This window comes from Brassica oleracea, chromosome C5 (assembly GCF_000695525.1).
Source record: "Brassica oleracea var. oleracea cultivar TO1000 chromosome C5, BOL, whole genome shotgun sequence".
Taxonomy (NCBI): domain Eukaryota; kingdom Viridiplantae; phylum Streptophyta; class Magnoliopsida; order Brassicales; family Brassicaceae; genus Brassica; species Brassica oleracea.
The window spans coordinates 46,162,857-46,175,313 of NC_027752.1; the positions used below are offsets into that span (position 1 = coordinate 46,162,857).

At 33.1% G+C, this 12,457-nt stretch overlaps 3 protein-coding genes across 3 annotated transcripts; all 3 read left to right on the forward strand.

Annotated features, from left to right (window-relative positions):
* Positions 1-287: 287 nt before the first annotated feature.
* On the forward strand, positions 288-4,559 carry LOC106343185 (probable UTP--glucose-1-phosphate uridylyltransferase 2). The gene is made up of 20 exons (XM_013782331.1): positions 288-459; positions 556-603; positions 744-835; positions 927-1,017; positions 1,180-1,240; positions 1,326-1,403; positions 1,490-1,540; positions 1,631-1,704; positions 1,981-2,053; positions 2,146-2,203; positions 2,327-2,439; positions 2,681-2,713; positions 3,009-3,061; positions 3,138-3,213; positions 3,297-3,353; positions 3,451-3,534; positions 3,631-3,729; positions 3,824-3,928; positions 4,034-4,105; positions 4,300-4,559. Exons 1-20 carry the CDS (start codon positions 395-397, stop codon positions 4,324-4,326), a joined length of 1,410 nt encoding a protein of 469 aa, XP_013637785.1. The 5' UTR covers positions 288-394; the 3' UTR covers positions 4,327-4,559.
* A 1,174-nt stretch (positions 4,560-5,733) lies between these two features.
* LOC106294274 lies at positions 5,734-7,482 on the forward strand. The gene is made up of 5 exons (XM_013729836.1): positions 5,734-5,775; positions 5,996-6,243; positions 6,381-6,592; positions 6,841-7,099; positions 7,192-7,482. The coding sequence occupies exons 2-5, from the start codon at positions 6,004-6,006 to the stop codon at positions 7,480-7,482; spliced, it is 1,002 nt and encodes a 333-aa protein (XP_013585290.1). The 5' UTR covers positions 5,734-5,775; positions 5,996-6,003.
* Positions 7,483-9,250: 1,768 nt separating this feature from the next.
* LOC106294326 lies at positions 9,251-10,717 on the forward strand. Its single transcript, XM_013729883.1, has 4 exons — positions 9,251-9,490; positions 9,617-9,828; positions 10,076-10,334; positions 10,427-10,717. Exons 1-4 carry the CDS (start codon positions 9,251-9,253, stop codon positions 10,715-10,717), a joined length of 1,002 nt encoding a protein of 333 aa, XP_013585337.1.
* Positions 10,718-12,457: the final 1,740 nt, after the last annotated feature.

Below are 12,457 nucleotides of genomic sequence, written 5' to 3' on the forward strand. Positions count from 1 at the left end.
TTAAAAAATCAATAATTTTCTATTTAGTCAAAATAATTGAAGAATGTTTTTTTTCGGAGTAATAAAACAATATGAAAGTATTTAAAAATGTAAGAAAATAATATTTATTATATTAGTTAGTGACCAAAAAAAATTAGTGAAAAAAAGCTAGAGAAATGGAAATAAAGTTGACGGTACAAAAAAGAAACGTAGATACCGGACGGACATGCAAAATACCACGTGTAAATTTCTAATTGGTAAAGAGAAGAAAATATGTATATATTCGCGGTAATGACACGCATCGTCACTTCATCACCACTACTCCTCCGAATCTCCCAATTCGCCTCTGCGTTTTATTCTCCATCATCGTCTACAATCTTCTCCCCGGATCAGAAGCTCTAATCGATAACCGACGATGGCTGCCACCACCGAGAATCTCCCCCAGCTCAAAGCCGCCGTCGATGGCCTTACCGAAATGAGGTCGGCCTTCAGATTTGATTGCTTCGTCTTTTCCCTTTAATCGTAGATCTGACGTTTTCGTGATGATTTCGAATCGAATCTGTTTTGTTGTTTCAGTGAGAATGAGAGGAGCGGATTCATCAACCTCGTTTCACGCTACCTCAGGTTTGTTCTTTCTCTTTGTGGATGGATGTGTGGATTTGATTATCGGATCGGATCTGGATTTAGATCTGTGTTGCTTGTTGACGACGTAACGGTAGACTAATTAGATTCTCTGTGACTTGATTACGTGTATGAAATTGAAGCGGTGAGGCACAGCACATTGAGTGGAGTAAGATCCAGACGCCCACTGATGAAATCGTTGTTCCCTACGATAAAATGGCTCCCGTCTCTGAAGGTTTGATATCGATCTGTTTTGAAGTTTCTATTTTCTGCTTGTGGTTCCTCTGTGATTCGAAAACTGTGTATATGTTTTACAAATGATGTAGATGTTTCCGAGACCAAGAATCTTTTGGACAAACTTGTTGTCTTAAAGCTTAATGGAGGTCTTGGGACAACTATGGGATGCACTGGCCCTAAGTAAGCGCCTCTTTCTCTCTTATCTGTTGTCATTCTCATTTCATTTCACTTGCGTACTTGCTACGGTATAAGTCATTGCTAGTGGATTCTTATTGAAGTTAGTGAGCAATCTCTTTGTGAAATTTTGGCAGATAAATTATATTTTACCTTTTTACTGTCCAGGTCGGTTATTGAAATTCGTGATGGTTTGACATTTCTCGATCTGATTGTTATCCAGATTGAGGTTCGTCATTTTCTTTATCACTCGGTTCTGGTACTTCTCTCATGTTTCCTAATCTTAATGCATCCACTATATTGCTCGCGCACAGAACCTCAACAACAAGTATGGCTGCAAGGTCCCGTTGGTTCTCATGAACTCGTTTAATACACACGATGACACACAAAAGGTACTTCTATTTCATTGTGGTTCACATTCTTTCACTTTCTAAATTTATGTTGTTCATTTTGGCTGACTGTTTTCGTCTGTATTCAGATTGTGGAGAAGTACACCAACTCAAATGTTGACATCCACACTTTTAACCAGGTGCGCATATATAGCTAGCAAATTAAAATTTTCTATATGCAAAAACTGACATCGAGTATGCAACTAATAGTGTTTACTTGGATTTTCTAGAGCAAATACCCCCGTGTTGTCGCTGATGAGTTTGTGCCATGGCCCAGCAAGGGAAAGACCGACAAGGATGGCTGGTATGATTTCATTTTGTTATATTAATCAAAATAGTATCTTTACATGTCAGTTTTTTCTCTGTGCTTCAGTGTCACTCAAGTTTTCAACCGCATCAAAAATTTTATATTGTATCAAATCACATTAGATCGTCTTATTTCTGCTGTTTAACTGTTTAATAACTAAAATCATCATGCCTTGGGCTCTCTGAGATTAGTCCATTATTATTGCAGAGAACAAGAGCTTATGATTTTTCTAACAGGTTTCAGATCGCCTACTAATAATTTTGCTTTGTGAAGGTATCCTCCCGGTCACGGTGATGTATTCCCATCCCTCATGAACAGTGGAAAGCTCGATGCTTTCTTATCCCAGGTTCATTCTTTAGTACAGTCGACTACTATTTTCCCAGGCATTTAAGATCAATATACATCCTTACTGAAAATTTGGTTTTCTGGATCTTGTAGGGTAAAGAGTATGTGTTTGTTGCCAACTCGGACAACTTGGGTGCCATCGTTGACTTAAGTATGTCTTCTTTAGATAGTTTTTTCTTGTTTACAAGTTGTTTAACTGTAGGGAGGTAGAGAAGTTGCATGAAATTCCATACTAACTGTGTTTCTTCCCTCGTACTTGGTCTAATTGCTGCAGAAATCTTGAAGCACTTGATCCAGAACAAGAACGAATACTGTATGGAGGTTACACCCAAAACCTTAGCTGATGTAAAGGGAGGAACTCTCATTTCTTATGAAGGCAAAGTCCAGGTAACTTCGTAACTGCTTCATTTCTTGTTTATAAATGTACCTTTTCTTATACATTTGTAGACTGCTATTCCTTTATCGTTCATTGTTTTGGGATTCTGTAGATGCATTTATTGCCAGATATGCATATGGCAAACTTCTTTGCATCTCATGATCTTCTTACTGCTGCAATTTCTTGCTCTACTGAAGAACCAACTCGATTTCTTGATCTCTAAAATTGTTTTGTTTTTCATGTTGATCCCAGCTCTTGGAGATTGCTCAGGTTCCTGATGAACATGTAAGTCCATACGTCTTTTTGGTTTTCTTTCCTGTTTCTCTTTGGATTTCAAAATTTTAGAGATTTGTTTTTAAGCTCTTGTAACTCCTTAGAGATGTGTGAAAAGTTGATAAACCAGATTAGTTTTCAGAATAATTTGTCAGAAGCTCCTCAAACCCTCTTTCCCTCTCTCTGCATTACATTGTTCTTATGAAGGGGAAACTGTAGACTTTTGTTTGTGCCGTCTTTCTGCTTGCATTCACTTTTATCATCCGTTTAAAAGAGTTACTGAACTCATGTTTTCATCCTTGTGTAGGTCAATGAGTTCAAATCAATTGAGAAGTTCAAGATATTCAACACAAACAACTTGTAAGTAAAGCATGCACTTAAAATTTCCAGAAGATATATAAACGTCATTGCAGACTTTAACTCTGTGAATTTACAGATGGGTGAACTTGAAGGCCATCAAAAAGCTTGTGGAAGCTGACGCGCTTAAAATGGAGATCATTCCTAACCCAAAGGTGCATGCCTGGCCTATTGCATAGTTTTTAGTTTTGCAATTTTCATAACTGTATATCTGAGAAAATGCTGAAATTCTATTCAGGAAGTCGATGGAGTGAAAGTTCTTCAACTGGAAACTGCAGCTGGTGCAGCAATAAGGGTAATACTAATACGCATGTCCTGGTTGTACAATTTGAAGTATTTTTAGATTGTTATGACTCCTTTTTGTTGTGTGAATCTCTTCTGTCTTGAAACAGTTCTTTGACAATGCTATCGGTGTTAATGTACCTCGCTCACGGTTCTTGCCAGTGAAGGCAACTTCAGACTTGTTGCTCGTCCAGGTAAACACTTCTATACCACATTTTAAAGTGAAACAGAGTAACATAGACATCTTCTGAAACGTTTGAGTGATGGCTAAAGTTTCCATTCTTCTGCAGTCTGATCTCTACACCCTAGTCGATGGCTTCGTCATCCGAAACAGTGCTAGAACTAACCCCTCGAACCCAACAATCGAACTGGGACCCGAGTTCAAGAAGGTAAAAAAATAATCGCTTTGCAAATTGCAAGTCTTGTTTGTTTCTAATCATCTCTCAAAGCCTCACATAGTGTATCTAAATCTTTTTTAAACAGGTGGCTAATTTCTTGAGCCGGTTCAAGTCCATCCCTAGTATAGTCGAGCTAGACAGCCTTAAGGTGTCTGGTGATGTCTATTTTGGCTCTTCCGTTGTTCTCAAGGTATATATATATTTGTAAAAATCAGTCTACAACCCATAACATTGTAGCTCCTTTGTGTTGTTTGGCATAAATATACTCAAATTGGTTTCTTTTGGTTATTTGAAGGGCAAGGTGACTGTGACCGCAAAATCCGGGACAAAGATTGAAATACCCGACGGTGCTGTGATCGAGAACAAGGTAACCTAACAAACTGACTATTAAGGTGTTATATTCTAGGAGTGTTTGATCCGGTTTTGAGCTTGGTTTCTTAATTGTTTGGTTGGTGATATTTAGCCTATAGGGAGCCGAATATTTTGGTTTCACTTACTACTCTTTGATTAGATTTAGAAATAAGTGAAACTGAATCACCAAAATTGAATTTCTTTTTGCAGGACATCAATGGTCCGGAGGATCTCTGAATAAGAAGAATCCAAAGTCTTCTTCCCTTTCTCATGGAAGCCACATCTTGTTACTGCTACATCTACTCTTCGGTACAAAAGAAACAATCAGAACGTTTGTGAAAGAATAATAAATGCTTTTTGCAGTTTAGCAAAGTCGTTTCCATCATGGACTTTCATTACTTTTGCTCTTCAAATTCTCCAGAACATATTACAATCAAGTTTGAGTGTATTCTGGTTCTTTCTATAATCAATTTTTGTTTTTGTTTTTGTTTTTGTTCGGCGACAAAGTCTCCATATTTTATTAGCTTTCATTCCATCAAGTTGATTGCTGAGATCAACCCGGATGGAGAAGAGTGAACATGGGAGAAAACAGTATTACGAGATCGGGCTTCATTCGGAACAAGGTCCACAATCATCAGGCTCTGGATTGAAAACTGTTTGTTTCGTTTAATGAGTCTACAACTTAATAGGTCGTAGAGATTCGTACAACGCTAAGAATACATCGAAACCAAACAAGAGTTTTATTCTAGAATTTCTAAAAAAATAGGTCCAACACACTAATGGTAACGCTTTGTAACTAGGAATTCAAATACCTTATGACATGTTAATTTCCAGCATTTAGCGCCTCATAATTTTTTCCCATTTTATAAAATGTCATTTTAACATTTTCATACAAATTAAAATTAACTAAAATATTTTACACGGTGTTTAAAAAAAAACTAAAATATATATATATTTTTTTTTGATGAAATGTTAAATTTATTGATCGTCGTAGGGAAAAGAATAGTTATTTACAAAAATACTAAAATATTTCACACAAATTAAAAATGATTATAGTTTATACAAATGTCATGTACACATATATTTAAAATTAATTTTACATCCTTAAACCTCATACAATGTATATCTTATGAAATTTAGAAACAAATCCACATTTCTGGAGTCTAGGCTACTGGTCAAAGAGTCATTGGATATGTCGAAATTTTGTTTTTCAGGTATATACAAAGGTTTAGATATAATATCAAACATTAATTATAGTGTCGGCAAAGGAAACACCAATCATATTCATACGCATACATTCATGTACTAGTTCTTAATTGTAGTCTTAAAAAGCACATAAATTATATCTAGTGGAATTTAATAATTATTTTGTTTATTAATTATTTTGATACTTGTCCATCACCTAAGTGCATGTGCGTAGTTAGATGTTACTTATGTATCATGATCAATATGTATTTTCATGCTAAAGAATATTGATCATTTATTTATACAGATATAATATCTTATTTCTTTCCATTTTGTTCAAATCTAAACGCGTAAGTTGCATTTCCTCAGAATTTGTTTAATTACTTAGCTTTAGCCTTTGTTTGTCTCATGGTCGGTATATATAGGTATTGGTAAGATGCTTAGGCCATCGATATCATCACTCACGATTTCGTATTACTTTGTCATCTCTCAAATCAACAGGTCACGCATATTTCTTTTTAAATATCTTCTTCTTTCATTTTCCTTTCAAGAAACTTTCTATTAATTTCTTCGGAATTTACAATATCATTACAATGATCACTATTGCTAATTTCATATGATGTCCTCTGTATAATGAAACTATCAATATACTGTATAATATTATGTTTTAAGCATCTAAATAAAGTACTCTGTGCAATGTTTCTTCAAATCGTGTTTACAGGTAAAACAATGTTGCTTCTAGTTCTGGTTGTCGGTTTAATATGCTATCATGTCTACAAATCCATAAAACCACCGCCACCAATCCCGCTGCCAGAGAATGTTTCTGAGATATCTCCAAGAGTTAAGCTCAATGATGGGAGATATTTAGCCTACAGAGAATTAGGGTTTCCAAAAGATAAAGCCAAAAATAAAATAATCATTCTCCATGGTTTTGGAAGTTCAAAGTTAGTAGATTTAAAAATCACACAGGTATATATGTACTAATACCAAAGAATAAATTAGTGATTGCATATTCAAATAAGGAGATCATGGTGATCTAAATTGTATGTTTTTGATAATTTTCTTATATCATAATACATTTCTCATATGGCTATAATGGCTTCTAGGAAATGATTGATGAATTCGAGATATACTTCTTGCTCTTCGATAGAGCTGGTTATGGAGAAAGCGATGCTCATCCATCACGAACGGTAAAAACGGATACATACGATATCGAAGAACTCGCCGACAAATTGCAAATTGGTCCGAAGTTCCATGTCTTAGGAATGTCACTCGGGGCTTATCCAGTTTACGGCTGTCTCAAATACATCCCTCATAGGTATGTATATCGTACATTATATATCATCAGTCTCTTTAAAGTAATATCTAAAATTATATTTATCGAAAGTAAAACTACGTACCTATGTTATATATGTGGGCTTACATAAATACTAACGTCCATAATTATTAATTTTGTATTAATTATAAGACATGACTAGAAATCTAGAATATGTTGCATTTATAAACTTAAAAACTTAACTCTCGAGATTATATAATTTATACTAATGTGAATTTCTCTAACAATAGGTTAAGTGGAGCAACGTTGGTGGTTCCGTTACTTAATTTTTGGTGGAGTAGTATGCCTCAAAGCCTATTGAGTGCAGCGCTCAAGAAATTACCAATTGAGAACCAATGGACATTTAGAGTTGCACACTACCTTCCGTGGTTGCTATATTGGTGGTTGACGCAGAAATGGTTTTCACCGTTTAGTCCGAATCCCAGAGAAACTATGACCGAGCGCGACATAGAACTCGCGGACAAGCACACAAAACACTCTTATATTAAGGTAAGCATGTAGAAACTGATAACTAAATTATATTATAAGTTTGTCTGGTTTTAGATTCATTATATGTAGCTATTACTCTTTTTGTGTTCCAGGAATCTGCTCTACGACAAGGCGAATATGTGAGCAAGCACCGAGACATCATTGCGTCTTTCGAGAATTGGGAGTTTGATCCAACAGAATTGCTCAATCCGTTTTCAGATGGTAACAAAGGGTCAGTTCACATGTGGTGTGCACTCGAAGACAAACAAATTTTGCGTGAGGCTTTACTCTATATATGTGATAAGCTGCCATGGATAAAACTTCGTCAAGTTCCAGAAGCTGGACATCTTATTATCCATGAGAAGCAGCATTTTGAAGATATTATCAAAACCGCTTGTACTTGAGTGAAAAAAACCTCTACAGTTTGTCCTGAATCAATTAGACAAAATATCCAGTATGTTTGATATGACGTATATATTTTTATTAAATAAAAGTGAATTGGTGCACTTCTAGTGAATATATCATACTACATAAGTACTAACAATCCGAGCCAAGAACATTAAGCTTGTCCAACCGAATTCAGCTATTTAAACAACACAAAGTTTGCAAAATGCTGGTGAAACCAATCTGACATAAATCGACCACAAATCAATGAGATGCCAAGAAAGTACTAATAACAAAAGATTTATATGTGAGCCAGAAGAAATATTAAAACCGACTTCTATATACAAAAGATGATAGAAAAAGGCAGAAGGAAGTTATAAAAACCTTTTTGTAAGTATATTATATATAAATGCTGTGTTACAAAAAAGAAATTATATATAAATGCTACTTGACAAAAAAGTATATCAGCAAAATCAACCTTGTATGAACTCCAACAATCTCCTCTCCACGAGGTGTAGTCTCTATCTTTTGAACTTAAAGTAATGCATGGATTGACAAAAAAAAAAAATCAATACTTTATAACGGGAGCTGCACAATTGATAAAATAAAAAACAAGATATGAAAAGCAAAATTAATGACGGGAGTTGCACAATTGATGAAAAAGTAAATGCAAAAAGACAACCAAATCCACTGGTAGTTAATGTAAAATACGTTTAAAAGCTTCTACATTAAAATTTACCAACAAAATATTAGTATGACACTTTGCAAAGAGGTTTCTACACACCCTTTAAACAAAGAACCCAATGTTTTCATTTTCAATAGTAAATTTTGTAAAAGGATAATGATTTTTCTCTTTAATTAGTCGTTTTATTAAATCAGAACTAATTAAACAAGTAGATAAGCGATTAATGTTTTCATTTTAAACAATAAAATTTAAGAATGATATGTAATACTTTTCTTCATAATTACTCCCTATGTTTAATTTTAATTGATGTTCTAAGGTTTTTTTTGTTTCAATTTAAATGATGTTTTAAGATTTTGTATACAAAAATTTAATGTTATTTTGTGTTTTGACCACTTATATTTTATTAGATGATTTTTTATTTGTTAGATTAGTTTTAATTAATGCAAAAAAACGTATAAGGCTGACAAAAAAAAGAATAAAAGTTATCAACTAAAGATGTAACATAATTTTATGATTCAAACACCAACTAGTTTGAATCAGATGGAATATTAGCTATTTTATTAGTAATAAAAAAACTAAAGATGTAATATGCAATTAATGTTTTTCATTTTTTAAAGCAAAATTTAAGAAGGATAATGTTAAATCTTTAGTAGCTATTTGTTCACTCTTTTATTCATCCAAAATCTGTAATAAATTCAAAACTAAGATTGTGTATACGCAACATAGTTGAAAAATAGAAAGACATTTGTAACAAAGAGAAAAAAGTGAAATACATGTGTAACAAAAGAGGTCAGCTTGCCAGCAAAAAAAGAATTATAATAGTATTATTCTGGGTATTATTTAACTTGTTTGGGGAAGATATTCCATCACTTCACATTAATTTTCCATCTCCTAATAAGTCACCAGTTCGGGTTTCTCTCCCTCTCGAGCCTCTCCTAAATAACTGTTCGTATTATTTACAGTTATCTATGTATCAACTTCTTTCAGTTTTATATTTAAAGAAACTCTAATAATTTTGCAGTTTAATAAGCTATCATATTGTGTTCTAAGCATTTAAGGTACTCATTGCAATGTTCCTTCAAATCAAATATACAGGTCAAACGATGTTGCTTCTAGTTATAGTTGTCTGTTTAATAGGCTATCATGTCTACAAGTCCATAAAACCTCCACCACCAATTCCGCTGCCGGAGAATGTTTCTGAGATATGTCCAAGAATTAAGCTCAATGATGGGAGATATTTAGCCTACAGAGAATTAGGGTTTCCAAAAGATAAAGCCAAAAATAAAATAATCATCATCCATGGTTATGGAAGTTCCAAGTTAGTAGATTTAAAAATCACACAGGTATTTTTAATACTAAAGAATAAATTAGTGATTACATATTCAAATAAGGAGATCAGGATGTTATAAACAAATTGTGTGTTTTTGATGATTTTCTTATATCGTAATACAATTCTCATATGGCCTTAGGAAATGATTGATGAATTCGAGATATTCTTCTTGCTCTTCGATAGAGCTGGTTATGGAGAAAGCGATGCTCATCCATCACGAACAATAAAAACGGATACATACGATATCGAAGAACTCGCAGACAAATTGCAAATTGGTCCAAAGTTCCATGTCTTAGGAATGTCACTCGGAGCTTATCCAGTTTACGGCTGTCTCAAGTACATTCCTCACAGGTATGTATATCGTACATATATATATCATCAATCTCTTAAAAAGTAATATCTAAAATTATATTTAGCAAAAGTAAAACTACCGTTTATTTTATATATATGTGGGTTTACATAAATACTAACGGTCAAATTTTTTATTTTGTATTAATTAGAAGACATGACTAGAATATGTTGCATTTATAAAGTTAAAGACTTAGACACTCGAGATTATATAATTTATACTAATTAATGTGAATTTCTCTAACAATAGATTAAGTGGAGCAACGTTGGTGGCTCCCTTACTGAACTTTTGGTGGAGTCGTATGCCTCAAAACCTATTGAGTGCAGCGCTCAAGAAATTACCAATTGAGAACCAATGGACATTTCGAGTTGCACACTACCTTCCGTGGTTGCTATATTGGTGGTTGACGCAGAAATGGTTTTCACCGTTTAATCTGAATCCCCTATCAACGATGACCGAGCGCGACATAGAACTCGCGGATAAGCACACTAAACACTCTTATATCAAGGTAAGCTTGCATGCATCTACTAATTGATTAAATAAGTTTGTGTAGTTTTAGATTCATTATCTGTAGCTATTACTTTTATATATGTGTTCCAGGAATCCGCTCTACGACAAGGCGAATATGTGAGCATGCATCGGGACATCATTACGTCTTTTGAAAATTGGGAGTTTGATCCAACCGAATTGCTCAATCCGTTTTCAGATGGTAACGAAGGGTCGGTTCACATTTGGTGTGCACTCGAAGACAAACAAATTTTGCGTGAGGCTTTACTCTATATATGTGATAAGCTGCCATGGATAAAACTTCATCAAGTCCCAGAAGCTGGACATCTTATTATCCATGAGAAACAGCATTTTGAAGATATTATCAAAACCGCTTGTACTTGAATGAAAAAAAAAATCCCCACTATAGTTTGTCATGAATCGATTTGATAAAAATATACTGTATGTTTGATATGTCATGAATCGATTTGATAAAAATATACTGTATGTTTGATATGTCATGAATCGATTTGATAAAAATATACTGTATGTTTGATATGTCATGAATATTTTGATAAATCAAAGTGAACTGATCTACTTCTGAAGATCTCATACTACATAAGTACTAACAATGCAAGCCAAAAAGATTAGGCTTGTCAAGCCGAATTCATCTAATGTTTTTCTTCTTAACTAGTACTCTCTTTTTTTTCAAAAAAAAAATGTTATTTAAATTTTTTTTTTGTCATACAAAAAAAGTGTCATTTGATAATTTAACCACTACGGAGTGTAGAATGTTTTAGAAATTTTAATTTAATAAAATTTCATTTGATAATACAAATGTAGAATGTGTTAGAAATTTTAAAACAACACTAAAAAAATTAGGCTTCAGTATATATAACGTTTAACGTAAAACTCAATATTTCGTATGGGTTTATACATAGATTTTGAAAAAATCAAAAATATAACAATATTTTATTAATGCATAGTTGCATCCTAAACTAACATATAATGATGATCAAGAGGCTTAGAACCTTTGCTGTCTATGTTTCTCTAGAAAATAATGATTTTGTAATGGTTAGTCCACTGATTTTAGGGATTATACGAAGTTTTACTAAATTAGTTGATAAAAAATTAAAAAGATGCCCATGTACCATAAAATAAAGTTTTAAATACATTAATACAAATGTAGAATTTGGTTAGAAATTTTAAAACAACAGTAAAGATTATAGGCTTGAATATATATAGCATTTACCGAAAAATTAAAAAAATATGACAATATTGTTTTTATGCATAGTTGCATCCTGCACTAACATATTACGATGTTCAAGGAAGTTTGGAACCTTCATTGTCTCCGCTTCTCTAGAAAAATAGCGATTTTATAGTGGCTAGTCCACCGATTTAGGGAGTATTATGAAGTTTTTACTTAATTAATTGATAAAAAATTAAAACAATTTCAATGCATTATGAAAGAGAGTTTAACATACATTAAAACAAATGTAGAATGGGGTATACCATGAAAAAAATCTTGAAATACATTAATACAAATGCAGAATGTGGTTAGAAATTTTAAAAAAACACTAAAGATTATAGGCTTCATTATATAAAACATTTACCAAAAACTCAATATTTTCGTAGGGGTTAACACATAGATTTTGATAAAATTTCAAAAAATACGACAATATTGTTTTAATGCATAGTTGCATCCTCCACTAACGTATGATGATGTTCAAAGAGGTTTGGAGGCTGTGTTGTCTCCGTTTTTCAAGCAAATAGTGATTTTATAGTGGTTATTCCATCTATTTATGGAGTATAATGAAGTTTTACTAAATTAATTGATTAAAAAATTATAACTATTCCCTTATACCATTAAAAGAATCGTAAAATACATTAATAAAACTGTAGAACGTGGTTAGAAATTTTAAAACAACACTAAAGATTATAGGCTTCATTATATAAAACATTTACCAAAAACTCAATATTTTCGTAGGGGTTAACACATAGATTTTGATAAAATTTCAAAAAATACGACAATATTGTTTTAATGCATAGTTGCATCCTCCACTAACGTATGATGATGTTCAAAGAGGTTTGGAGGCTGTGTTGTCTCCGTTTTTCAAGCAAATAGTGATTTTATAGTGGTTATTC

Coding starts and splice junctions, on each gene's coding strand:
- LOC106343185 (XM_013782331.1), top strand. CDS start 395: ATGGCTGCCACCACCGAGAATCTCCCCCAGCTCAAAGCCGCCGTCGAT. Junction 2,714..3,008: donor CTCAGGTTCCTGATGAACAT/GTAAGTCCATAC, acceptor ATCCTTGTGTAG/GTCAATGAGTTCAAATCAAT. Junction 3,354..3,450: donor CAGCTGGTGCAGCAATAAGG/GTAATACTAATA, acceptor GTCTTGAAACAG/TTCTTTGACAATGCTATCGG.
- LOC106294274 (XM_013729836.1), top strand. CDS start 6,004: ATGTTGCTTCTAGTTCTGGTTGTCGGTTTAATATGCTATCATGTCTAC. Junction 6,593..6,840: donor CTCAAATACATCCCTCATAG/GTATGTATATCG, acceptor CTCTAACAATAG/GTTAAGTGGAGCAACGTTGG. Junction 7,100..7,191: donor CAAAACACTCTTATATTAAG/GTAAGCATGTAG, acceptor TTTGTGTTCCAG/GAATCTGCTCTACGACAAGG.
- LOC106294326 (XM_013729883.1), top strand. CDS start 9,251: ATGTTGCTTCTAGTTATAGTTGTCTGTTTAATAGGCTATCATGTCTAC. Junction 9,829..10,075: donor CTCAAGTACATTCCTCACAG/GTATGTATATCG, acceptor CTCTAACAATAG/ATTAAGTGGAGCAACGTTGG. Junction 10,335..10,426: donor CTAAACACTCTTATATCAAG/GTAAGCTTGCAT, acceptor TATGTGTTCCAG/GAATCCGCTCTACGACAAGG.